At 45.8% G+C, this 27,829-nt stretch overlaps 2 protein-coding genes across 3 annotated transcripts; one reads left to right on the top strand and one right to left on the bottom strand.

Annotated features, from left to right (window-relative positions):
* Positions 1–1,686: 1,686 nt before the first annotated feature.
* On the bottom strand, positions 1,687–26,823 carry me3 (malic enzyme 3, NADP(+)-dependent, mitochondrial). Of its 2 annotated transcripts, XM_056289047.1 has the most exons (14): positions 26,602–26,823; positions 24,651–24,784; positions 21,849–21,998; positions 21,333–21,408; positions 20,907–21,068; positions 20,306–20,409; positions 20,050–20,159; positions 15,561–15,658; positions 15,325–15,438; positions 14,192–14,297; positions 12,289–12,431; positions 10,958–11,131; positions 5,175–5,273; positions 1,687–4,380 (listed from the first exon to the last, which is right to left on the bottom strand). In XM_056289047.1, the coding sequence occupies exons 1-14, from the start codon at positions 26,821–26,823 to the stop codon at positions 4,219–4,221; spliced, it is 1,854 nt and encodes a 617-aa protein (XP_056145022.1). In that variant the 3' UTR covers positions 1,687–4,218. The 2 variants fall into 2 exon arrangements, with proteins under 2 accessions (XP_056145022.1, XP_056145023.1); XM_056289048.1 differs by lacking the exons at positions 24,651–24,784; positions 26,602–26,823 and having other exon boundaries at positions 21,333–21,469; positions 21,849–21,984.
* On the top strand, positions 7,638–8,084 carry LOC130120492 (endothelial differentiation-related factor 1 homolog). The gene has a single exon (XM_056289050.1). It carries the CDS (start codon positions 7,638–7,640, stop codon positions 8,082–8,084), a length of 447 nt encoding a protein of 148 aa, XP_056145025.1.
* Positions 26,824–27,829: the final 1,006 nt, after the last annotated feature.

Raw genomic sequence — 27,829 nt, forward strand, 5'->3', positions numbered from 1 at the left:
AAAAATTGGATGTCACTAAACTTTCTGTTTTTAAATTCAGATGAAACTGAGATGCTGGTCATTGGCCCTGCTAGACACAGACACCAATTTGATCAAGTAATGATAACAATCGACAACTCTGTAATTTCACCAATGGCGGCAGCCAAAAATCTTGGTGTTACGTTTGATCCAAGCATTTCCTTTGATAAGCACATTAAAGAAATCAAGAGACTGCCCCCCCTCCACTTACGTAACATAGCTAAAATTCGGTCTTTCCTGCCCATGGCTGACGCAGAAACTCTAATACATGCATCTGTTTCATCCAGACTTGATTTTGTAATATCCTGTTTTCAGGTCTGCCACATACTAGTACTAAAAGTCTTCAAGTGGTTCAGAATGCTGCAGCTAGAATCCTAACTAAATATGGGAAATTCGACCATAATACACCAATCCTTGCCTCCTTTCGCTGGCTTCCTATCCATGTTAGGTAAGACTTCAAGGTGCTTCCGCTGACTTATAAAATCCTAAATGGGCTGGCCCCATCTTACCTGTCTGATCTCCTGAAATCGTACATTCCATCTCGAGCTCTTCGCTCTCAAAATACAGGGCTCCTGTGTGTACCCAAAGTTTAAAACTGCACTAGCGAGGTCCGCGGTGGTGGAGCGGTTTAAGCGTCGGCTTTGTTTCGATGCAGTGGCCCACTGGGGACCGCCGGGTTCGCGCCCCGGTCTCGTCAGACCCGACTATGGCCGGACTCGATGAAGCAGCAATAATTGGCAACAGTCTTCGGGAGGGGGGCGGAGTCGGCTTGTGTTCGTCACATGAATGCGTCTGTGTGTGTGTGTGTGTGTGTGTGTGTGTGTGTGTGTGTGTGGGGAAAAGCAGGGTAGAGGCTAGTTCCCATCGATGCAGAGAATGGTCAACTGAGCATGCGCAAGTACACGTTGCCTCCGTTGTTTGGATAGGTTAGACTTAGAGTTAGGATTAGGGCGGGGTTAGGGTTAAAGTTAGCCAATCAGACGCAGAGTAGGGGCGGGTCTTCCTAGAATCCTAGCGCCTGGATGCAACGCGGGGCGTGTGGAGGCATGGTAGAGGCATTTCGCGCATGCTCAGTTGACCGTTCTCTACTCCATTTCCGTTCTCTGCATCGATGGGAACTAGCCTCTACCGAAAAAGCAGTGGTTCGCCCTGGATTCGCCTTGTCACGAAAGTGGCGAGGCGTCTCCTTCCGAGACTGCCGGCCGGACAGATGCAGTTGGCAAACGCATGCAGTACGAGGGTGGGTGTTTGAACTGGTGATCGATTGGCCACGAAATTGGGAGAAAAAGAGGGGAGAAATCAGAAATAAAGGTATAATAAAAAACTGCACTGGCGCCTCCTCCGATCGGGGGGAAGGGGTAACTGGGGGGGGGGGGGATAGCGTGATCCTCCCATGCGCTGCGTCCCCCTGGCGAAACTCCTCACTGTCAGGTGAAAAGAAGTGGCTGGTGACTCCACATGTATGGGAGGAGGCATATGGTAGTCTGCAGCCCTCCCCGGATCAGTAGGGGGGGGGGTGGAGCAGTGACCGGGATGGCTTGGAAGAGCGGGGTAATTGGCCGGATACAACTGGGGAGGGGGGAAAATGGGGGGAGGGGGGACTGTAAAGAAATTATTCAGAACCCAGGAAAAAAAAAACCACTCAGCAGTTAATATTCAAAAGTTTTATTTTCCCTTCGAAAACATTCAATCTCCTTGAAAATCCCAAATAAAAACTCCTCCGCGGTACATCAGCGGTTGGCACCGGGAGGATAGTAAAGATGAGTTCCCTCACTAAAGTAACGTCACATCCATAACTCTAACTCAAACACCGAAACAGGAAGGTTTAAAAGCCCAACAGGAAACACGCTGATGTATGACAACATCCCAGCAAAGTCCAATTAAAGGTGACGGTGACACTCGAGAGATGTTCAAAGCCTGCATTGAACTCAAATATTCGTCACCAAGCTTGAATCCCGTTGGCACGTGACTAACGTGGTCAATTGCAGCAGATTCTTGCAGCACGGACACAGCGAGACCGGGGCGAGGCCCACAACGGAGCAAGACCAAGACAAGAACGTGGAGTGTATTCGAGTCCAGTGTACGTGTTAAATGAATTGGCGTGCCGAGCCCCACCTGTCATCCCATCTCTTCCCAACCTCTGACTCTGAGACCGGGTCACATAACGTACCACCAACGGACATGAGGAAGAAATCAAAAGGTCACGGTTTTACACGTTTTCAACCAGGTATAGCATCTTTTAAGGTATGCTCATGTTGAAGGTCTCTGCAGTCCTACCAGTGGGGTAAAGAGTTTAGCCGGGGTGGAACAAATGTTTAAGAGAAAGAAAAGAAGAAAGAAAGCCACTTTATTTTTGTCATTGTATTCTTACAATGAATTTGTTCTCTGCATTTAACCCATCCTATCGTATAGGAGCAGTGGGCAGCTGCAGCGCTTGGGGACCAACTCCAGTTCTTCTTTCCACTGCCTTGCTCAGGGGCACAGACAGGAGTGTTAACCCTAACATGCATGTCTTTTTGATGGTGGGAGGAAACTGGAGCACCTGGAGGAAACCCACGCAGACACGGGGAGAACATGCAAACTCCACACAGAAAGGACCTGGGACGGCCTGGGGTTCGAACCCAGGACCTTCTTGCTGCAAGGCAACAGTGCTGACCACTGGGCCACCGTGCCGCCCTAGAATCACATATGTCAGCAGCCCGTGCTGTTGATTTGGAGGGCGAAGATGGCGCTGTCTGCTGCACTTCTTCGCTGTTCGTTACGGTAACGTATGCGAAGTTTGTGTGGCGCTTCTTCAACCTTTGCTGTACGTTTGTCTGCTGCATTTACGTTTCCGTAACGTACAACGAAGAGGTGCAGCAGACCGAGCCATCTTCGAACTCAAAATCAACAGCACAAGCCATTGAAATATGCGATTACAACATTTGTTGGTGGCACAGTGGTACAGTGGTTAGCGCGGTCACCTCACAGCAAGAAGGTCCTGGGTTCGAGCCCCGGGGTAGTCCAACCTTGGGGGTCGTCCTCTGTGTGGAGTTTGCATGTGTTCCCCGTGTCTGCGTGGGGTTCCTGCGGGGGCTCTGGTTTCCTCCCACAGTCCAAAGACATGTAGGTCAGGTGAATCACCCATACTAAATTGTCCCTAGGTGTGAATGTGTGTGTGTGTGTGTGTGTGTGTGTCGGCCCTACAGTCTTTCCAGGGTGTCTCCCCGCCTGCCGTCCAATGACTGCTGGGATAGGCTCCACCATCCCTGCGACCCTGAGAGCAAGATAAGCAGTTCAGATAATGGATGGATGGATGGAACATTTGTTTCACCCCTGCTAAACATTTTACCCCACACAAGTAGACCGCAAAGACTTTGAACATGAGTACACCCTCAAAGATGCAATACCTGATTTAAAAACAGGTAAAAAGGTGACCTTTTGATTTATTCCTCGTGTCCGTCTATGGTAATTTTATGTGAGCCCATCCAAGACTAACTAGCGGTTACAAAAGAGATGGGGTCACAACCGGGGCTATAGCGTGGCGTGACAGGGGTGTAAATACACCAAGTCACTGCAGCGATGACACAAGTGCTGCCATGTGCCCAGTGACAACCTTCATTTATCCTATCTGGCCTCCCACCAAACTAGGGCTGAGGGTTTAACCCCTGAGGTCACACTTATACAGGCACTATGAAGATCTGCATGTCAAGTCCCCTGTTCAACCAAGACCAGTTGGCATCATGTTGCAGTCAGGAGACTGAAACTTCCCTTTCGGAGCCAATGTGGATGGCATGCACCACGTGAGAATACCTTATCCAACATGTATACTGGACACAGCTACAGCATCCGATATGCTGTACAGTTGATGTAATAAACATCTCGAGTCATCTGCGAAGTACAGGCCACTTAAAAAATTAAATAGTACATGGGACACCATAACACCAACTGAACAAATATAGGCAGCAAGACGGCTTCAGCAAAAGCAATGCATTGTTTGGTTGGCTGTGCATTTTAATTATACTGTCCACCGGTTGTGTTGGATTTGAATTTTTGTGTATATTTGAGCAGCCACCTTCTGGTATTAAATTAAAAAAAAGAAGAAAAAAAAACTATCTAAGGCATGGATGAATGGTGGCGTTTTGCGAGCAGAAGCAATGCTCAGTTGCAGCGGTTCAAATTTCAGGGGGGCTGAAGGATGGCGAGGAAGCGGTGGAGGCATCACACATCTTGGACCTCCATGGCCTCCTGGGGCCAAGTGTAGGTGTCCAGGGTGAAGGAGTCATAGTCGGGGCTGTAGACGTGAGACAGCACAAACGCCTCCTTGTCTTTCGGCTCGGGGTACAAGGATGCAACGTTGTGTTTGTATGCGTAGTCGACAATCTGAGAGGGAAGGAACACACAATGGGAACAGCACAAGAGGGACAAAGGCGATGATTAAGACCACGGGTTTGGAGAGGTGAGAAGATAAGTAAGCGGCGGAAGTGGGACCAAGTCGTTGTTTTCCAAGTCTCAAGTCTTGACACTCAAGTCCCAAGTCAAGTCAGCAGGCCTAAACTTCAAGTTTCAAGTCCTAAACAAGTCATCATGCGCTCTTCATCAAATTTAATGCCATTTGACATTTTTAAAAACAGAGTAATGGTTCATATACTAAATTTAAGCAAGTCATGAATGCTTGTTAAAACTTGTATTTATTATGGATTGAATCAAAGTTGATCTGTAAATATGGAAAAGAAGAATTGATTGACTCCATACTTTTAATAGCATTTTGTCTTCGGACTTGGAGAAGGTATCGAGTCTTTCGAGTCAAAAGGCTCAAGTCCAAGCGAAGTAATGAGACATTGGTGTGAAAGTCAAAGTTGAATCGTGTAAAAGAAAAACCAACCAGCAATTTCCATATAACAGTCATCGCTTGATTATATCGCCCTATAAATACCAATACATCTCCTCATTTCCTCTGAGGACCTCAGAGAAAGACTGTCCTGTGCCTTGTTCTCTTCCCATGATCACGATATTAAATTCCCTCATCTATTTCGTGGGCAAGTCGCAAGTCTTTTTCAAATTTGTCTAGCCAAGTCTAAAGTCATCAAATTTGTGTTGTCAGTTTGACTCAAGTCCAAGTCATGTGACCCGAGTCCACACCTCTGGTAGTAGTTATTTATGTGGCGATCGCTCACCTTAACGGCAATCTTAAACGACACCTCCCTTATGGTGTTGAGTGGAGGGTAGAGTCTTCCCTCCGCCAAGTGCTCCTCCGTCACCATGTCAGCGATGGCCTGAGAGAGAAAGACAGACGGAGAGAGAAAAGGAGACGGAGACAAACAGAGGAAGCAAAGGCATACGGAATAAATACACAGAATAATGTCTGAAAGGACAGCAAAGGCCTCAAACTGAAGCCGGACGCTACAGACACACGGCTTTCGATACGTTATAAAACGCTACACATCTCCAGGGATCATAATTCGAGGCCTATAAACTAAAAAGGAGCCATCTGAATAAAAAGCCTTGATTAAACACCGGCTACATGCCTACTACGCGTTTCGGCTGCAAAGTCTTCATCAGGGCCTGCCAGACGGGCACAGGTGGGCACATTTAACAGGTAGAGAGAAAGGTGAGAGTGGTCACATGACTCGGACCCCACCATTCAGGAGGTACAAAATACGAGTCCATGTTAAAAAAACCCATAATTCACCAGGGACACGGGTATGGGGGTGCTGAAAGTGCTGCAGTACCCTCAAGTGGAGATGGGAATAGCCTGCCATGTTAGACACAGCAGTCGCCTAACCTGCGATATGCCGAAATGAAAACGAGAAAGTTAAAAACACCAACATAAGGCCAGTAACCACCGTGACACTGACGACGGGTTAGAAATGATATTTTGGATTATTTATTGAAGAAATTATTTGTTGAGGAAAGGTCTTCATTCATCTTTATGCATCTTTCTGTAAAATATGGCGAATTGATTTAAAAGAATATACATATGATGACGTCACACTTTTACATTCGGTTAGCAGCACCCCCCCCCCACTCAGAGCGTCTTGCCGCGCCCCTGTAATTCACACGACTAATTATACAAAGAGCAATAAGAAAGCACAATAAGACACAAAAAATAACAACTAAGGATGTATACAAGAAGAGTAATTGCAAAACCCTGGACAGAGAGCCGGTAAGCTTACATAGAAATACTCATGTGTGCACGTGCACACACCAAAGACTTCTTGCAACTGCATTTATAACTGTTTTTTTTACTCGAACGTAGTTAACAACACATATTACCGGGGCCACCACAGAAAATTGCAGATCGACATTTAATATTACTGTCAAGAAGCTGACCACAATTTCGAACGTTGACCACACTCGGTCCAGCCATACACTGGGGTTTGACCTGGTCTTGTTTGAATTCCATTTGTTTCCCCAACGCTTCATCCAGCATGTTAATAAGGTCAGGTTTCAGCTGGTCCAGTGGGTTAAAGGAAAGGGGGGAGTAATAATGTGAATTCCGTGTGTCGCTGTTTACCCCCAGACAACTACAGCTCCTCCCTGACCAGCTGTTCTAATGACAAGGTCTTCATAACAATAACTTTACAATGTCTTTTCCCTCCCAGGACAAGCTTTTTCGACAGGGGATGGGGACAGCCATTATGGCAGCGCATGCTGCTAATTTTGCAGGCCATTTTATGGGCCTATGGGGAAGACCGATACATCTTTGGACACATAAACCCATTCAGAGAGAGGATTGGGTGGTATGGGAGATACACTGATCTTTTCTTTTTTCCAAGTTGTGTCGAGCAATTGATCAATTTCCATCAATTCCTTAACTCACCCAACCCCAATATAGTGTGGAGTACAGTCTGTCAGAGATTCACTTTTTGGATTTCAAAATCTCAGTTGGATGAGCAAGGCCGACTACACACTTCCATTGTTAGGAAAGCCACGCACAGAAATACCATCTTAAAGGCCGACAGCTTCCACCCTAGAAGTATTATTTCTAACATCCCTTATGGCCAGGTCCAAAGACTACGAAGAATTTGCGACTCTGACACAGACTTTGACTCTCAAGCTAAAGACACGCACCCACGGTTTCTGCACAGGGGATCTAAGATAAATGACCTTGCCAGAGCAATGGGGAAAGCCAAGTCTCTAGAGAGAAGGGAACTATTTAAACAGACCCATCACTGTAGGGAACACGTGGTTCACAGCCGTGTTTAGCAGCCCTTGTTGTTTTGGGAAGTGACAACATTCATTCAGAATTCAGGGATGGGCAACATGATCCAGAAAGGGCTGGTGTGGGTGCAGTCTGTGTGCCAACCAAGCAGTTACACACCTGATTCTATTAGTCAACCAATAGTCTTGTGCCAACCAAGCAGTTACACACCTGATTCTATTAATCAACCAATAGTCTTGTGCCAACCAAGCAGCTACACACCTCCGTCTATAAATCAAGGTCCTTAGCAAAGACTATTGGTTGACTAATAGAATCAGGTGTGCAACTGCTTGTTGGAACAAAGACCTGCACCCACACGGCCCTTTTTGGATCATATTGCCCATCCCTGGTTCAGATCATTTATTTCACACAAAGACAGTTGAAAATATTTGAGTGTTTTTTTTTACTATCGCAGGTGTCGAATAACCCCTGGAAAATGGCAGAGAGCGACTGGGACACCGTGACTGTCTTGAGGAAAAAGGGACTGACTGCTACCCAGGCTAAATCCAAGCAGGCTATCGCAGCAGCTCAGAGACATGGAGAAGAAGTTGAGACAACCAAGAAGTGGTCTGCAGGGCAGAACAGGCAGCACTTGGTGACCAAGAACACCGCTAAACTGGACAGGGAGACGGAGGAGTTGCACCACCATAGGGTTCCTCTGGAGGTGGGCAAGGTCATCCAACAGGGCCGCCAAGACAAAGGCCTGACTCAGAAAGACCTGGCCACTAAAATCAATGAGAAACCTCAGGTCATTGCTGACTATGAGACTGGGAAAGCGATTCCTAACAACCAAGTCATGGGCAAGATAGAGAGAGCAATTGGTTTAAAGCTGCGTGGGAGAGAGATTGGTCAACCCCTGGAGGCAAAATCCAAGAAGAAATGAAGATAAAGCCTTGAAATCAGACCCCACCCCCCCACCCCTTTATGAATTTAGGCTGAATCCACATGTCTGCACTCCAGACTTTGGTGTTAAGATACTGGGACGATGAAGTGCTCGGCATCATGTCAAGTTTGCAAGGAGTGCAGGGCTGTGAGGTTAAAATGTGCCAATGAGATGGAACTTCAGACCATGCCAAGATCTGCCACCACAAGCCTCACACATGTAGACAGTGATTGCTGCTGCTGCTGCGCTGGCTTAGGTTGTGTATTTAACAAAATCGCATTCACTCGGAGGCCAAGGGTTACATTATTAGGCCTAGTTTGTTTGTGTGCAATATCAGACGATTGATTAATTGATGAATTGGGGCGCCTTAGTCAATCGGAACTTCACAGGTGCATGCCCGATAAGCCTGCTAGTCTATCGGTGCAGGTAAATCGGGACTTTCTGATTCAGCCAAACTCTTAATCCCTTCCCCAAAACCTTTTCCTATCTCCTGTCGCCCCCTCGTCTACCTGGGCTGATCTCACCCTCGTGTCCTGTTTGTGGACCTGGTGCTCCACTGCTTTAAAAGCTGCATACTAACAAGTCACCTGAAATTATTTCTTTACCACAACGGAGTACATTTCAGATAACTGCAACTAAAAGTGCTGTGTGTATAGATATATTTTTTTTTTTTTGCCTTGATAAATTTTTTTCTTAATGACTTTGAAACAAAACTACTTCTCCCTGACCAATCGTTACTTGTCTAAAGTTCTGATCATTCATGTCACAGATTTAAGACATTAGATGGAAGTTCACCTGCAATATTGAAATTTATTTTTATTTTTAAATAAAATCTGGCAAGATGGAAAAAATAAAAAATAAAGACCCGTCACCAACACAGATCTAATGAGATTTTTCTAGCGCTCAGCATAGACGAGTCAGTCAGAACTGGGGTATTCGCCACAGCGGCCCCTCCTTACATTCAGCGTCATCACATCCAGAAAGGGCCGGTGTGGGTGAAGGTTTTTGTTCCAACCAAGCAGTTACACACCTGATCCCACTAATCAGCCAGCAGAGTCTTTGCTGAGGAACTTGATGAGGAGACACAGGTGTGTAACTGCTTGGTTGGAACAAAGAGCTGCACCCACACCGGCCCTTTCTGGATAAGACTGCCCACCCCTGATCTAAGTGATGAAATGCATCAGGCCAGGACACCACAGTCGACAGGTCAGTGGCCACTCCAAAGGATGAGGATGTGGGGGGGCGTCCAAATAGTGTGGCGGTCTATTCCGTTGCCTACCAACACGGGGATCACCGGATCCAATCCCCGTGTTACCTCCAGGCTTGGTGGGCGTCCCTACAGACACAATTGGCGATGTCCTCTGGTGGGAAGTCAGATGTGGGCATGTGTCCTGGTCGCTGCACTAGCGCCTCCTCTGGTCGGTGAGGGCACCTGTTCGGGGGGTAGGGGGAACTGGGGGGAATAGCATGATCCTCCGATGCACTACGTCCCCCCTGGCGAAACTCCTCGCTGTCAGGTGAAAAGAAGCGGCTGGCGACTCCACATGTATCGGAAGGAGGCATGTGGTAGTCTGCAGCCCTCCCCGGATCGACAGAGCGGGTGGAGCAGCGACCGGGACTGCTCGGAGGAGTGGGGTAATTGGCCAAGTGCAATCAGGAGAAAAAGGGGGAGGGGGGATGAAGTTGTGCACATCCTTGATAAGGAGGAACAGTGGTTTGAACGGGGAGTCAAAGAAGCCATCAATGTGGAGAGGGAACAACCATCCCTGAACCGAAGGGGGGGGGGGGGCATAAGGGTACATCTGTCACCATCTCACAGCACTGTGGTTGCAACTATTCCCCAAACCTCTGTGAACAGCACACATGGCCATTGAAGCTCTAACCACTGAAACCAAGAAGTCTTTGGTGTGTGAGCAGGCACACGAGTATTTTTATGTAAGCTTACTGTGTTTTGCAATTACTCTTCTTGTATACATGCTAAGTGTAACAATTTTTATTTTGTTTTTCTTGTTGTACTCTTTCTTAGGCTCTTTGTATAAAGGTCGTGTGAATTGTTAGTTGTTTTTTTTTTAACATGGACTCATGTTTTTACCTCTTGAATGGCGGGGTCCAAGTCATGTGACCGCTCTCACCTTTCTCTCGACCTGTTAAATGTGCACGCCTGTGTCTGTCTGGCAGGCCCCGGTGAAGACTGTGCAGTCGACATGCACAGCCAGTGTTTAACGAGGACTTTTTATACTTACCGCGGGAGTGCCTCCATTTTTCTTTTAGTCCAAAGATGTTTACCGGCCCAGTCTGATGAGCAGCCGGCATTTTTACACCAACTGTAAGAATTTTTGTGACCCAGAGAAGCACTGCCTTCCTCATTTTCTTTATAAAAAAAGAGCCAATCTGGAAATCTCTATATCGACACGTTATAAACGAACCTTTAAAAATAGTACCATGATCAACTTTTGTGCTTTCAGTCATTTTGTGTGACCAGTAACTGTTTCCAAATGGTGGACGCCTCTTTTTAGGATAAAACCCCCTGGGAACTATATATATATACTGTACATTGCCTAGCCAAGGCTCGGCGTTTTCGGTTTTTATTTTTCCAGAGCCCTCCAGCATGCCGAATTTCGCCACAAGAGGACGCTGTTACATAACCTCACACGAACAACTTTTGGATCCGTGGAAACAGAATTCAGGGGAAAATCAGTTTAAACCGATCTGATCCTTTTTAAAAAAATCTGGGTATTTTTTCAGTGAAAATGGGTAAAAATCGAAAACGCTGAGCCTTGTGTACAGCCTGCTTATACTTTGGAACAACTGAATTCATACATGCGGCGATGTTTTGTTATTCACTGTGAAAATCAGGGGGTGGTAGACATCACCTCTGCCGTGGTGAGGAAGATGTCGTCCGATATGTGGCGGACCCCGCAGGCGATAACTCCCAGAGCCACGCCAGGGAATACATAAGCGTTGTTACCCTGACCTGGGTAGAAGGTTCGCCCGTCCGCCAGGGTCACCTTGCTGAAGGGGCTGCCGCTGGCGAAGATGCCCCGCCCCTGGTAGCGGAGGGGAGAGAGATGGAGGGATGTGGGGTGTGAAGGAGAAGAGGATTAGAAAAAAAAAATCAGACAGAGAAGGAAACCATGGGGGACATCTTGGACCCTTCATACCTGGCATTAAATTGCGTCTCAGGTGATTAGGTCACACCTGGAAAAGGCTTTTTTTTTGGGGGGGGGGATTCCCCCCCTTTTTTCTCCCCAATTGTATCTGGCCAATTATACCGGTCACTGCTCCACCCCCTCTGCCAATCCGGGGAGGGCTGCACACTACCACATGCCTCCTCCGATACATGTGGAGTTGCCAGCTCCTTCTTTTCACCTGACAGTGAGGGAGCTTCACCAGGGGGACGTAGCACGTGGGAAGATCACGTTATTGCCCCCAGTTCCCCTTCCTCCCCAAACAGGCGCCTCGACTGACCAGATGAGGCGCTAGTGCAGCGACCAGGACACATACCCACATCCGGCTTCCCACCCGCAGACACGGCCAATTGTGTCTGTCGGAACGCCTGATCAAGCCGGAGGTAACGAGGGGATTCAAACCGGCGATCCCCATGTTGGTAGGCAAGACAGATCGAGAATTTGATCACCCAAACCACATTCGGAGGTGGCCGGAGACACTTGTGACCACACGGGAAGTGCGGCGTGAACGCATTTCCTAACCGGTTAGTACCGCATCCGTCATCGGCATAAGTTGTAATAGGTTCACCTTCACGCACCGTTGCCGTCATTAAAACCGGGCGTCAACTCCCCATCAGAACATCTGCAACAATGGCCACCCACACCACGCGTCTACTTTCTCTCTGGTGTGAGGACTCGGATCGAAATAAACTCAAGGACTCCAATTGGGTGCTAGCATATACATACATGAGGAAATAAAATTAAAAAAACACCCCTGCTGCAGTTATTTGCATATTGAGCAGGTAAGTAAGATCCAATCATAAGCGGTAACCGGAGATGCGTGTTAATACCAGGTGTAAAGGGAATCCGTCTCAGACACACTGTGGATATACCTGGCTACAAGAGGCCGTGCCTATACAGGGCCCAGGATGTGACTATCGAAGGCACGTTACTAGATTTGAGCAGGTTTGTATCATCGGTACAGTGGTATACTGCATCTAAAAGCAAGGCTGGGGTTGGCGGTGGGCGGTTATTACCTCCGTGAGCTTGTAGCACTGCTCTGCCGTGCACTCGGCCTTGCTGGTGGGGTTGCTGAGGGCGAAGATGATCGGCTGGTCGTTGAAGGACGCCATGTCTTTGATAATCTTCTCGGTAAACGCTCCTGCGATGGCCGCCACGCCTTCAGACGGGACGCGGTAAAGACAAGAGAGTCAATCAGAGCTCAGCTCAACCATCAAACGGCAGGAAGTAAGGAGTCAGAGAAGGTGTCCGGTAGCTTCTTTCAATTTCAGCTGTTTTCCAATGCGCCGTAACGCCAACGATGTGTTAAGACATTCGTGGAATTAGGACGAACCTTTAGGAACGAGTCAATCAGGTAAACTTGGTGCTTTTTTTTTTCTTTTTCAATCGGATGGATTTGATGAAATTACAGAGCCCCAGTGAGAAGATTTCAAACTAGATCGACCATATTGAATTTTGACCCGTGTCGTTCTCGCTGGTGTTTGCAGCACCGACGCCGTTGCCGTTCGCCGGTCAGCCATGTTGTCAAAGCGCTGCAACAGTTTCCATTCTACACAGGTGATTATCTTACTTTCATCATTTTATATTCATCATACCGCACTCGCAATTATCTGTGTTTAAAATTAACCCATCAGATGACCCACAACAGAAAGACTGAATTAGTTGATTGTGGATATTGGGTGTTAGTAAACTGGCGTTGCACCGTGCAAAGTCGGAGCGCATATTTCACCTGTTTTAAGTTTTTCTTTTCCCCACAGCTGGTCAGGGTTTACCGTCAATGGATGAGACACAAGAATAAGAGCAATGAATGGATAAAAAAAAAAGAGAAGTGAAAAACAAAAAATAATGTTCTTTTTGACAGATTTTAAGAGTCTTACATAGGGCTGGGCAAGAATTCACTACTACTACTACTGCTACTACTACTACTACTACTACTACTGCTGCTACTTTCGGCTGCTCCTGTTCGAGGTCGCCACAGCAGATCTTCCGTTTCCATCTCTTCCTGTCCTCTGCATCTTCCTGTATTATATTTCCGTGGTATTGTATCAGGATGACATTTGGATATTGTCATATCATCACATACAATTTTGTTGTTTAAATTAATGATAACGAGAATCTGTTACCTAAAATGTCTCAAAAAGGAAGTTTGAAATATTGGAGTATTTTTTGGGGGGGGGGATTCCCCCCCCTTTTCTCCCCAATTGTATCTGGCCAATTACCCCACTCTTCCGAGCCGTCTCGGTCGCTGCTCCACCCCCCTCTGCCGATCCGGGGAGGGCTGCAGACTACCACATGCCTCCTCCGATACATGTGGAGTCGCCAGCCGCCTCTTTTCACCTGACAGTGAGGAGTTTTGCCAGGGGGACGTAGCACGTGGGAGGATCACGCTATTCCCCCAGTCCGCCCCCCCCCCAACAGGTGCCCCGTCCAACCAGAGGAGGCGCTAGTGCAGCGACCAGCACACAAACCCACATCCGGCTTCCCACCCGCAGACACGGCCAATTATGTCTGTAGGGACGCCCGACCAAGCCGGAGGTAACGCGGGGATTCGAACCAGCGACCCCCGTGCTGGTAGGCAACGGAATAGACCGCTACACTACCCAGATGCCCTTGAGTATTACACTTCTATGTGATGAACCTCAGTTGGATTCTTATTGCATATGTGAGCAGATATCTTGATTATATATAGATAGATAGATAGATAGATAGATAGATAGATAGATAGATAGATATATACCGTGTAAAATTCAATATGATTATCGTGATGATAATATCTTAATATATCATCTGTCACTATGCTCAAGTGACACAGAAAGCTTTAGGAAACCCGTCAGTTGTCGGTGAATATCCACCACGTGTGACTGCAGAGATGGAAACAAACAAACAAACAAATACAAACAAACTGTCAGTCAGCCTCACCGATGATAGCGGTGGGTTTGACGGTCTGTACCACCTCCTCCAGGGTTTTCAGATGGGGGTGCTCATGAGCAAACTCCTCTTTCTCATGGTTTAGATGGCTCCTTCCCTGCATGAGGGAAAATGTCTTTTTAACCTTTTGTACATTCACCCGAAGGGACACCAGAAGAGAATTTGGGTAGAGAGACAGGGTGATAGATGGTACCCGTTTAGATCACCGGCCATTCATTATGCAGACATAACCAGTTAGTACACGAGTAAAACAGATATGATGAGGGGTAATTACTCAGTAGTACATGTAAGGTGAATGTGGTGCTATCTATACTATGGTTATGTTACTCAACACAACATTCAATATTCACCTCATATTCACGTTTAACAGATAATTACTATAATTACCCCTTTGTGACACAAAAGATTCAAAATAAGTGTGTTTGGTAGAATGTGAGTTATAGATTTACCCATACAGCATGTGATGTGGATTATGTTTGGATTTTTTTTTCTTTTCTCCCCAATTGTACCCGGCCAATTACCCCACTCTTCTGAGCCGTCCCGGTCACTGCTCCACCCCCTCTGCCGATCCGGGGAGGGCTGCAGACTACCACATCCCTCCTCCCATACATGTGGAGTCGCCAGCTGCTTCTTTTCACCCGACAGTGAGGAGTTTCACCAGGGGGACATAGCACATGGGAGGATCACGCTATTCCCCCCAGTTCCCCCTCCACCCTGAACAGGCGCCTCGACTGACCAGAGGAGGCGCTAGTGCGGCGACCAGAACACATACCCACTTCCGGCTTCCCACCCGCAGACACGGCCAATTGTGCCTGTAGGGACTCCCAACCAAGCCGGAGTCAACACGGGGATTCGAACCAGCGATCCCTGTGTTGCTAGACAACAGAATAGACAGCTATTCTACCTGGACACCCCATTATACTTAATAGTACATTATTATGAAAGGAAGCAAACCAGAGATGTAGAAAAGACCCTATTTTATTTATATATTACTCAGTAACAACAACTCATCACAGTACAGTTACTTTTATTTTACTCATAAGTTACTCGGTTATTTCTGTGTAATGAATGACCTGTAATTTAAAGGGTTACACAGAGCTAGAGACAGAAAAAGCAGGCATTACCTTTACGATGAGACCTTTGGAGTCAACCATCCACATCCTCTTGGCGGCATCTTCTCTGCTCACACCTTCTTTGCCCATCGCCATTATGAGCAAATGGGCGATCCCCAGAGCGGCCTGGCGAAGAAGACAGCACGTCTATAAGTGGCTCATAACCGACTCGCCTCCACCAAGCGTGTCTCACATTAACCCGGCACACGTTATCAAAACCTCTTGTGGGTAAATCTTTGTTCTTTTACCTCCCCTGCCCCTTGAAAGACAAACGTGTGATCTGAAAGACTGTTTTTGGTGATTTTCAAGGCGGCCAAGATCCCCGCGACTGCTACCGAGGCGGTACCTGAAGCAGACAGAAGAGAGTTTGGCGTCAGTCGAGGATGAGAACATGTTTAAAACACCAATAGTTCAAATAAGAAAAAAATTAAAAAATCATGAAACTTATTGTGTGTTTCTATCAGATCTGCTTAAATGAAATAAGACCCCGAACGTATAGGCCTACATGTCCTACGTCACATGTCCGTACTACTTCCACCCCCACAATAAAGATGAAACAGCTGATCATGTGATCAATTTCTATTCCCATGTCTTTATATTGAACAACAAGTTTATCCACCCCACGCGAGTGTAACACCTTTAACGCGAATTTTGACGATTTTATTGGATATTTGCCGTTTCCATCAAGCTTTTGTTTATTCAAAATGATAAAATCTGCATAGAAACTCTTGGATGGAAACACGCTGTGAGCGCACACCAGATCTTGTGAGGACAATACAGAGTAGAGCCTGCGTGGAGAGAATTATAAAGGTGCTGATAATCAGAAATAACACCTTTATAAGTTGTGAACATGGGTTTGAAAAAGTCACGACTCTGCCTACAACCGCGTTGTCATAAAGCAACAGATCGATAGTTTTACAACTCCAGGGACAGTTGGGTCCGAGGATTTAGTAGGCCTTGAGGATAAATGAGTAATCAGTCAGAGTTCTTTTAAGGCCTCTCTGGGTACGTCACTAATTTGACTTTGCCTATTCACATCGTTGACCTCAATTCGTTCATCTGGACAGTAAAATAATTGGGGATTGTGGAACTCCAATGACTGTGAAGCCCTGTAAAGGTAACACACAACCAAAGCTCAACACTTCCAACACGGAGTCTGCTTTCCCACCACTGGTTATGCGGCCCTTCTCATCAGGATGCCGGGCTTCGGGAGATGGGAACTGCGTCAAACACTAAACCATGATCACGATGAAACTGAATTATTCTAAAATGTCTGATTTAACTTTCAGCCACAAGTCATAACAAGGTAGCCGATGAAAATCCCAAACACGTTCCCTCTAGACTGGAGAAGAGTTCTATGGTCCCGAGTTTATAATGATCAACCCCACCTTCCCTGGTTATTATTAGATTAGATTAGATTGTTTTATTAGCCACACGACCAAGGCCGGTGGAATTTGTTTTCGGTACACATTAAACTCTGCAGCACAATACATACATGGACAACGGCAGACACTCCACATATTATCACGAACAATACAGTCACACAGTAACAGAAACAAACATATTATGCACAACAATTAGCGGGATGATAGCATGCATGCCAGTGGTGTGCAGTGTTGTAGTACTCGAGTCCAGGACTCAGACTCAAGTCCGACTCGAGTCCTGATTTTCAGGACTCATGACTCGGACTCGAGCATTGACTGCATTCGGACTCAGAAGTTGGAGATGAGGACTCGGACTTGTTAATTGATAAAGACTGTTTTTTTTGTTTTTGTTAGTTTTTTTGTAATAGGCCCTAATAATTTGGCATAAGATATTGATAGCTATATTAATTTTTAATTATAATAGTTATTTGTATGTCAGCTTTTTTACGGTGCCAGAGTGGAGCACTGGAGCCCATCTTGGAACTCGACTCAGTCTCAACCTTGATGACTTGGACTTGGACTCTTCTTTGGGGACTCGTACTCAAACACTGGGGACTCGAGACTCAACTCTGACTCGAGGTTTAGTGACTCGACTACAACACTGGTGGTGTGTGAGGAGGGGACTATAGGGATAAATTCAGAGTCCTGATAGCTAGGGGGGGGGAAAAACTGTAAAGCATTTAGTCTTAGTGGACAGTGACCTGTAGTGCCTCCCTGAGGAAAGGAGCCGGAAGAGGCGATGAGCAGGATGTGAGGGGTCGGAGATTATCTTCTTTGCTCGTTTTACAGTCCGGTTAGTATGTAGAGATTCAACTATGGGGAGTGGGTTGCCTATGATTTTGGATGCCTTGTTGACAATCCGCAGCAGTTTTGTTCCGTGTTTGACTGTCCGTGCCACCGTACCATGCTGTAACAGAAGATGTTATGATGGACTCGATGAGAAGTTGGACTCGATGAGAAGTTGATGTTTGAGTCGGTATTTTTTAAGCTGCCTAAGAAAGTAAAGTCGTTGTTGAGCTTTTGCAATGATGTGTTCTGTGTTCATTTTCCCCTTCAGGTTATTGCTGATGTATGTTCCAAGGAATTTAAAAGAGTCAGTGGTGGTGATGGGGTTTCCGTTCATTTGTATTGGTGTTTTGGGATTTGGCATGCGTCATAGGTCAATAATGGGTTCTTGGGTTTTGGCTGCATTAAGCAGAAGATTGTTGTTTGTGCACCAACTGACAGCTTGGTCTACTTCAGTGCAGTACTGGTTTTTATCATTGTTGGAGATGAGGCCTACAATGGTTGTGTCGTCAGCGTATTTTATCATTTTCACAGAACTGTCCGTGGATGTAACGTGAGGTGGTGTAAAGTGAGAAGAGCCAGGGGGAGAGAACACAGCCCTGAGGAGCACCTGTACTGAGGGTAAGAGGGTGTGAGGTTAGGTTATTAACCTTCACCCTCTGTGGCCTGTTCTACAGGAAGCTCCGAATCCAGTGGCATGTGGCTGGATCAACGTTCATATCCAGGAGTATGTAAAGAGTTTGATAGGGTTGATGGAGTTGAAGGTGGAACTAAAGTCTATGAAGAGGACGTGTGTGTAGGTGTTTGGTGATTCCAGGTGTTGCAGGGCATGGTGCAGGGCTATGCTAATTGCATCCTCAACAAACCGGTTGGCTTGATAGGCAAAATGATACGGGTCCATCACTGGGGAGGTGCAAGATTTCAAGTATGACAGAATGATGCGCTCAAATTCTTTCATGGCCACAGAAGTTAGGGCAACTGGTCTGAAGTCATTGAGGCAGGTGATCTTTGAGGACTTTGGCACAGGAATGATGGTAGAGAGTTTGGAGCACTGTGGGACTGTACATTGGCTTAGAGAGGTGTTAAATATGGTGGAAAATACTGCGGCCAACTGTGCTGCACAGTGGCTCAACAAAGCAGGACTTTCCTAATGTTCAGCTTCTTGAATGTAGCTCTCACCTCATCCTCCTGGATGCAGAAGGGTGGCATTGGAGTGGGAGTAGGGGGGATGGCTGGTGGAATAGGTTTTTCAAACCTTGCATAAAACTTGTTTAATTTATCTGGGAGGTATTATAGATACCTTCTGGGGAGGAAACAATACAAATAGAACGTACTATACTGAACCAAACCAATCTGCTCAGTCAGGTTGTGAACAACTGGGCGGTTCCCCTGAAAACACGATACAAAAAAATGTGTGTGTGTGTGTTTTGGGTGGGGTCTGAAAAAAATATCAATTACCAAACTGTTTTTGCCCCAATTTTATGCTCTGTGCAATTTCTATAGTTCTGCATTTGCAATAAAATGTTGTACATGCATTCTTTAAAAACCTTGTGGGTGTAATGGGGGTGCTTCATCACTCCAGCTGTTATTCCAACCAACACCATGCAAATATGGCGGTGCAAAAACATTTAGTATTTGTATTTGCATTTGAGACAAAGATCTGCTTAGATAGCGCATGTATACATACGCTTTGCATCAAAAATGTTTTATTACCAATGTCTTAAGTCCCCTGTGATGTACGCCCCCCCGACACAAAAAAGGAGTTCTGCTGAAAGACATGTTTTCGTTCACACCCTGTTTTCTACCAGTTTTTTTTTCACATTTAGAGGTCTTGGTTTCATCCGTTTGTCGTTAACAAACTTATGAGAGCAGCTTCACAAATGGAGCCAGATGTGGGAGGTGAAATCAGAGCCGTTTGTGGCCCTGCTCTTCGGTTCTGCACTGGAGCTTACCGCCAGAGCCCTGAGCTCAGTCTGTGACACTGCGGTGTCACTACGCCTTCCTTCACACATTAGCGAGTAGACTGAAACCTGATCTGACAGCGATGCGAGTTCTAGCCGTGATAACCCATCCGGAGCTGTGCTGGATTAGCTGAAAGACGGCGGACTCTTATGGACAAAGAGGTTGTTGTTTCAAACCCCTCTGAGAGGCTGAGGCGGGAACTCAGGGGAAGAAATGTGAAGCAGGTTGCTGCTGAAACGGACCATGCATGCTCAGTCAACCTCTCCTGAATAAACAAAGGTTTGGAAAACTAATGTCATCAGCCTGAAAGGTGGTGGAGAGAGATGTCTTGATGCAGACCTCTGTGAATAGTACACACGGCTATTAATGGTCACACCATTTGCATATGAAACCAATCCCTGGTTTTGGTCATTATGCAACTATATTGTTTATAAGGGGTGGAGATACCTGCAGTCATTTGAAACTGAAGAGGTCACTTAGATGAGTGACGAAACGTTTCTCCCTCTAAACCTTATGTCCAGAGGACCTGATTCTACTTTCTGGGACAGAAGAGAGAGAGATTTACCTTGGATGTCATCGTTGAATGTACAGTAACGATTCCGGTATTTGTTAAGTATGCGAAAAGCGTTGCTGTTGGCAAAGTCCTCAAACTGAATCAGGCAATTCATCCCATACCTGTGGGGGGATAAGGCAACCAATCAAAAAGAAGCAAGCGCTCTCTCTCACACACACACACACACACACACACACACACACACACACACACACACACACACACACACACACACACACACACAAATCTTGACGGGTATTTTACTCACTTATCGGTCACTGCCTGCATGAACTCGTCTATCAGGTCATCATATTCCTTTCCTCTTACTCTCTTGTGCTTCAGTCCAATGTACAAAGGGTCATCCCGAAGCACCTGACAGAGAAATAAATGTACAAATAACGGAATAAATAAATAAAAATAACTCGTCGTTCTTCTCGAGGCACTGCCGCTTTTGTGCTCTACAACGTCTCACCTCATCAGTCTCCGTGTGAATGTGCTATTCAGTACCTTTATGACTCTAAATAAAGGCCTCTGAAAACCAAGTCCAATTTTTGTTTTTTTGGTCATTTTGTCCATTACATTTGCATACCAACTCTGAAAAAGTTGTCGGTCATAAATGCTTTTGGAACAGTTTTGATTTTCTACAAGGTTTTTTGTGTCCATCAATAAGCTTTCAGGGAATTTTCAGAGCTGTTGGGCAACAATGACGGATTTAAAGAAAAATTCGGACTTGGTGCACAGAGGCCTTTTCATTGAATTCAGCGAACCCCCCCTCATCGTATTAATAACTACTCTCTGACAGCGTTCTTCTTGATGGTAAATTTATCAGGTTTTCACTGAGTGTGTTCGCCTCACAGCCGTGGAGGTACCTGGTTGTCAGTGCCCACGTCCAGCAGCACGGGGAGACACTGCTGTGGCCGGACGCCTCCACACGCGGTGTAGAGAGCCAGTTTGCCCACAGGGATACCCATCCCGTAACTGCCCAGGTCACCCAGACCGAGGATGCGCTCCCCATCTGTCACCACAATGGCCTGGATGGAGACATAACCACAACTTCCCATTTGCAGAAATAATAATTGACAGAATCTAGAGGTCAGCAATCACCTCTGTCTATTTTATAGTGTTGATAAGATGAAGTAAAAATAGCAACACTTGCCTTGAAGTTTTATTGGACATACACTGTAGTCATATTAACTAAGTCAGTTGGGCCAGGAAGAAATTTTGCACAGTCTGCGAGTAATATTGAACTTTATAATCAGATTGTAAACCACAGATTGCGGTGTGTGTGTGTGTACCTTGATGTCTTCCTCAGGCCAGGAGTTGAGCATGGTGGCAATGTGGCCTTTATCATGGATTGTGATGAAGAGTCCTCTGTAAACAGTGTAAGTATCAGTGGTCACCCAGCATGTTATGACAGTCAACATCAGTGGTCCTACGGTAAATAGTTCACTGTTAGAACATGTATGACGGCTTTTAATGACACACGTGTTTAAGCAGAAGTACCTTTTAACTCCTACAAATTGACAATTAATTCTAATTTCATTATCACTGTAAAGCATTCAGGATAAGAGCATCACCTAAATGTCTGATTTGAAAAATATACTTGGTTCACGAAATATTACTGTTAATTCATGGTGGCACAAATAGAGAAATGCCTCATGCAGAATAGTGGGTGTTAAGTTTAAATATACTCAATTCAATTTTAAATTAAGAATCAGCTTGATGTTGTAATCATAGGATTTGCATTTTGATATGCTAATGAGGACATGTCGAGCTGCGAATCTAGATCTGAGTCCATGTGTAGGTCTCACCGTGGTCTCCTAAAGGCCAGGCCATATTGTTGGCAGGCCAGCCCCACCGTGGGCGTATACACGATGGGCATAAACTCTTCTACATCTGAGGTCAGAAGACGGTAAAACAACTTCTCATTCCTGTCCTGAAGTGTCATTAGCAGGATGTACCTGAGACAGAGAGAGACAGAGAGACAGAGAGACTCATTACCCCCATTTATAAAAAAAAGGTGATAAATTCGACCCCAACAACTACCGAGGCATTTGTGTGAACAGTAACCTGGGGAAGGTTCTTTGTAGCATTATTAATGCACGACTTATAGAATTCCTTACTAAACACAATGTCTTGAGTAAAAGTCAAATTGGATTCCTTCCAAATTGCAGAACATCTGACCACATTTACACCCTACACACCCTAACTGACATTCACGTTAACCAAAAAAAATGAAAACATATATGCCTGCTTTATAGATTTCCGAAAGGCATGTGGTTCAATTTGGCACGAAGGTCTTTTTTTATAAAGTTATTGAAAGTGGTGTAGGGGGTAAAACATACAACATAATTGAATCAATGTATACAGACAATAAACGCAGCATCAAAATTGGCAACAAAAGAACACATTCATTCACCCAGAGACGTGGGGTAAAGCAAGGTTGCAACTTAAGCCCAACTCTATTTAACATATATATTAATGAATTGGCCACTAAGTTGGAGCAATCTGCAGCACCTGGTCTTATCCTTTATGACACAGAAATCAAAATCCTGCTCTACGCAGATGACCTGGTCCTGGTGTCACCCACTCTCCAAGGGCTACAGCAGAACTTGAATCTGCTGGAACAGCTCTGCCAGACCTGGGCCCCCGGCAGTAAACATGGATAAGACCAGAACCATGATATTCCAAAAAGGATCCAAATCTCAGGGAACTACATCAAATATCACTCTCGGAAACAATCCAATAGAATCATCCTCACAACACAATTATTTAGGCCTGAAAATAAGATCCACAGGAAATTTTAATTCTGCAGTGAATGAACTGAAAGAGAAAAGCACACAGGGCTTTTTTATGCCATAAAATGACAGATTTACACTGAAATCCCAATTAGAATTTGGCTTAAACTATTTGAATCAGCAATTGAACTAATTGCCCTCTTTGGCAGTGAAGTGTGGGGTCTACTTGCAAAGCAAAACTTTGCAAAATGGGACAAACACCCAATTGAAACCCTGCATGCAGAGTTTTGCAAGAACATCTTGCATATGTACAAAGAAAAACAACAAGCAATGCATGCAGGGCAGAATTAGGTCAATATCCATTATTAATCAAAACTCAAAAGAGGGCAATCACATTTTGGAAACATTTAAAAAACAGTGACCCCTACTCATACCATTACAAAGCCCTGAAATGCCAAGAATTGAGCAAAGAAAAGAGTCCCCTCTGCCAGCTGGTCTTGATGCTTAGTTCACTCAACAATACTGACAACTCACAGCCTCAAGACCAGAACATTGATACAAAATCAATTAGAGTCAACCAAATTATAACACATCAAAAACAAAATTACATCAACTATTGGAACACTCAAACACAAACACAAAGCAAAATGCAGTGCTATCTGGCCCTAAACAGACAGTACACACTGGCAGATTATCTGACCAGGGTAACTGACACAACACTGAGAACCACCTTGACTAAGTACAGACTCAGTGAGCCCAGCCTGGCCACTGAAACCGGTCGCCACCGAAGATTGTGGCTACCTGTTGATGAACGGTTGTGTCAACACTGCTCTCTGAGGGAGGTGGGGACACAGCTACACTTCACAACCACGTGTGAAAAATATAAAACCATCAGAAAAATCTACTTCCCTAAATTCAACCGGTTCTGCCCAATTTTCAGCGACCTTCATGATGAAGAAAAATTCAAATTAGTCTTGGGGGGAAAAGAGCAGAGTGCGCTACACTTGCAGCACAGTTCCTTTCTGCCTGCCGCAATCTGAGGGACAGCGAGTGATGGAACACAACCACAACACACCTATTTACTTACACACACACACACACACACACACACACACACACACACACACACACACACACACACACACACACACACACAAACACTCATACATCTATTACTGTACTGATGTTATACTGTGTGTGTGTGTGTGTGTGTGTATATATATATATATATATATATATATATAAATCATTTTTCATTTTATTTTTATTATTACTATAAATGTCACTAATGTTAATATAATATTACTTACACACACACACACACACACACACAGACAGAGAGAGATGGATGCAGTTAACATACCAGTCAGCATTGGTTAATAACAGCAATTTTTTTCCAATGATGCCGAGCTGAATTTATTATTCTTTGGGCTCTTGAACAACTTCACAGTATTTTTCATTTAAAAGACGTTAAATAAGTCTTTATGCATGCTCAATAATCCAGGTAAGAAAACCACAGGAAGTTGAATCAGTTCATCTCGAACGATGAAACCGACCATTGATTTCGGTCATTATGCCACTGTATTGTTTATAAGGGTGGGGACACCGGCAGTCAGTTGAGACTGAAGACGTCACTTAGATGAGTGATGGAACTTTTCTCCCACTAGACGTCGTGTCCAGATGAACTGATTCAACTTTCTGTGACACTCAACAAGGTTTTGATCGAGTTAAATAAAAGAGCTGCTAATGGAGCGTTATCCCTACAGCATACAGAAGGAGATAATGCGGAAAACCCTGATTGTTTCCTTTTAAGTGAGGTGTATGGACAGGGGACGGTATCATCAGTAAGGTTGGACCACGTCAGTCTGTACTTACTTGTCTAAAGGGTTGGTTCGTGTTTCGTAGCTCTTCATGACCCGCAGCACCTGGACGTCCTGGGACAGGAAGCAGGGAGGAATTAGGCCGTGGATGCCCAGCTGGAGTCGCTCCTCGAGAGTGAAAGCCATCCCCTGCAGGGTGGAGTCAGATCTGTTACGTTTACTATACCAGACCTTGAGGGTTTATCCTCTGCAACAAGCTAAAACCACAAACCACATGGGAAATCCCAGTTTCACTTAGACAGACCAGCATGAATCGGTTGGTAGTCATTCTCACATGCGGTTAGATGTAACTCATATGGCCAAATGATCCCAATGGTTTTCTGTTCATTCTGTCTAACTGTTAATAAACTCTTTCATGGTAAATCTAAGCAAAATAAAGGTGCAGAAAATATTTTGGTAACAGACAGGAGTAGTTAGTATACAGGAGTAGTTAGTAGACAGGAGAAGCCGCCACTCAGGAGAAGTGGCCTGCTAACACCTCTGCATTTTCGCTGGTGTCCTTCCTCTCCTGTGGGATGCTGGCAGGGCTCCTGCCAGTCGGTATTCAAAGGGGAGTGTGAGGTTTAATCTATTTATTCTGGCCAATGGTACAGGAGCCTGAATTTCCTCCCCTGTCAACTCCACTTCCATGTCTTTCCCTCTGCTCTCTCACTCTGTCTCTCGGCCTGATTTCTCCCTTCATTCGAAAACACACAGCAGCAAAATCACAGACAAACAGAGGAAACTATTGAGTCAGAAAAGGTCGGCGAGTTCCTGCAAAAAACTTCGCATCCTGTAGATCCAACGCTGACGGTGCGAGCAGCAGAGAGGATTCTGCAAGTCAATTAAAACCTCTATTTTCCAGCGGGCTGTCAAATTTCTGGCGACTTTTGCTCACCGAAAAATATCTCTATTGTTATAATTTAGCCTTGGCGCTCACCGGTAGAGTAGCATTCACGGCAGAGGGATACGGCAGCACACTGTTTATCGTCATTCATTACCAGAGGTCAGAAAGAAAGGATTCATTGTGAATTTCACTGATAAAGCTGTGTACACATGCATATACATAGACACACACAAAGCCTGGTGAGCGACTGAGAGGGAAGAGGGTCACAGATTAACAGATTTAGTTTAAACCTGTCGGAGTGAGCAGGTAAAGAGGCACTAAAGCAAACCCATTAAGGAAGCCCTCCTGACCAGCTCCTGTAATTAACCGCCGGTGTTAACTTCTTCAGCACACGGGCAGGCTGACACGAGGCTCTGAAGTTACAAGCCAGACTTAATTCAAGAGTGCATCTCGTATAGCAGCAAACAGGACCACACAGACGGGAGACAGATGAGGTTAAAAGGCTTGTTTGCAGATGAGAAATTTGAATTTTCTTTGAAGACAGGAATTAACCGGAAAGGCCCATTTTACATGCAGGTCAGTGCAGTCAGTTCATCGATTTCCATCATATGGCGTTCAAATGTGCTCGTGAATGCACTCGGTTCCAGTAGACAAAATTCAGCCACTGACAAGAAGTGTAATTAAACTCATACGAAGTGGCTCTCTGCTGATGTATTGGTCCTCTAAAACGGGTTTATTTTGCTCTCTCAGAAGAATCCTCTTATTCTTTTGGTGTTTCAACACCACGTGTCTGGATAAAAACCTAAAACAAACTTTGGACGCTGTGCAGATTTGGCAATGGAGGGAATTTTGATCGAACTAAATGAGACTCATATCCATTACAATTCTGTCTACATCTGATTTGTCGTCTCTACGGACTGTTTGTTTATTTGTAGGCGGTTTCCATGGACTTGAAGAAGAATGCTGGTTCTAAACATTTCCATCCGATTTGGACAACAAAGCCACCGTGGAGTCTCTGGCGAGTCATCTGGCGGTGTGTTTGTTAGAATGAGGGGTTTGAGAGCCTGGCTACAACCCCAGAACTGGAGAGCGTTCCTGTCACAGAAGCTGGAAAGCCCACCTTGTTGAGATGGGGGTTTCTGGTGATGTCATAGCCGCGTTTCTTGGTGCTGATGCTGTGCTGGCGGCCCGACCCGGAGTGACAAACCCTCAGAGCCTGGATGGAGGCCCTGTCTGCCGGATGGACCACGGACTGAGTCCTGGAGCCTGCAAAGACCCTCATAGCGCCCGCTGGCGTGCGTCTGCAGAGTGACAGCACCGTTTTGCCTGGAAGAGAATTCATGCTGCCTGCAGAGAACAACAGGGACACGACACAGGCCGACGTCACACAGCTTACTGGCGGCGGCACGAGCCCGTTACGAGCGATACATTATGTCAATATAAACGTCTGGCAAGTCCAGCCACGCAGTACACAAGCTGGTTTATGTAGCGTGTGTTAACAAAGCGGATTAGCGGTTCGTTACGGTAAACAACAACAGGTGCCACCATCATAGAGTTATCTGATGCGAATATGAAAGGCATTAATAAAGTTGAAAGATAAACATTAAGATTGGTCGGCGTCCCCAAATCTAAACCCCCAGACCGGCGTGTGAATTCCTGCGGAAAGGTTTTTTCTTGGCTGCAGCTGAATGGTCTCCATTTACGGAGCGAACTGCGCAGCAGCTGGTGAGCTTGGGCTCATCCGGCGTTAACCCGCCAAATGTTACCTGAAAACGAGCTCCGGTATCATAAGGTGCCGTTTATGGGTCCGCTGTCGTCTTTCTTGACTGGCTAGTTTGAAGTGGACGTAGCAGAGTCGACTAACAACAGCTGATCTGCCTCTCCTTTGACATTGACGCTTTCACTTCCCAGTTCGTAGTGTGCGATTGCAGAACGAATCGCTCCTTCTGAACGACTCCTTTTAGCGAGTCGCTCGTGTCGATTCAGCGTCACACCACTTGAGGCCGTGGTCATCGCACGATGCGTTTGCCCAGTGCATTGTGGGTAAGCTGGCCAAATTGCGTTTGATCGCTTCCTGAAGCTTTCCCTTGTTTTTGAAAGTAATGTCGTGATTGACTACTGATTTTGGATTAACTGGCTTTGACCACTGCCTCATAGTATTGTAGCGAATTCGGGGGGGCAGTCTGGGAGACCGTCGCCATGGCCGGGACGCGAACCTGTGTCTCCCGCTCCGCAAGCGACAACGTTAACCAGTCGACTAAAGGGTCCGACCCGTTAGTCAAGGACCAACGTGTCTACTTATCCATGCACTTTACACTACCCCCCCTCCTTCGGGAAGCGCGTCCCCG

This window comes from Lampris incognitus, chromosome 11, assembly GCF_029633865.1.
Source record: "Lampris incognitus isolate fLamInc1 chromosome 11, fLamInc1.hap2, whole genome shotgun sequence".
Taxonomy (NCBI): Eukaryota; Metazoa; Chordata; class Actinopteri; order Lampriformes; family Lampridae; genus Lampris; species Lampris incognitus.

Excerpts from the sequence above, each read along its gene's own strand:
- me3 (XM_056289047.1), bottom strand. The coding sequence starts at position 26,823 with ATGAATTCTCTTCCAGGCAAAACGGTGCTGTCACTCTGCAGACGCACG. Across the intron at positions 15,439-15,560 it reads TCTTTCAAGGGGCAGGGGAG|GCCGCTCTGGGGATCGCCCA; the intron begins GTAAAAGAACAA and ends CTTCTTCGCCAG. Across the intron at positions 11,132-12,288 it reads AGTGCTACAAGCTCACGGAG|GGGCGGGGCATCTTCGCCAG; the intron begins GTAATAACCGCC and ends CTCCGCTACCAG.
- LOC130120492 (XM_056289050.1), top strand. The coding sequence starts at position 7,638 with ATGGCAGAGAGCGACTGGGACACCGTGACTGTCTTGAGGAAAAAGGGA.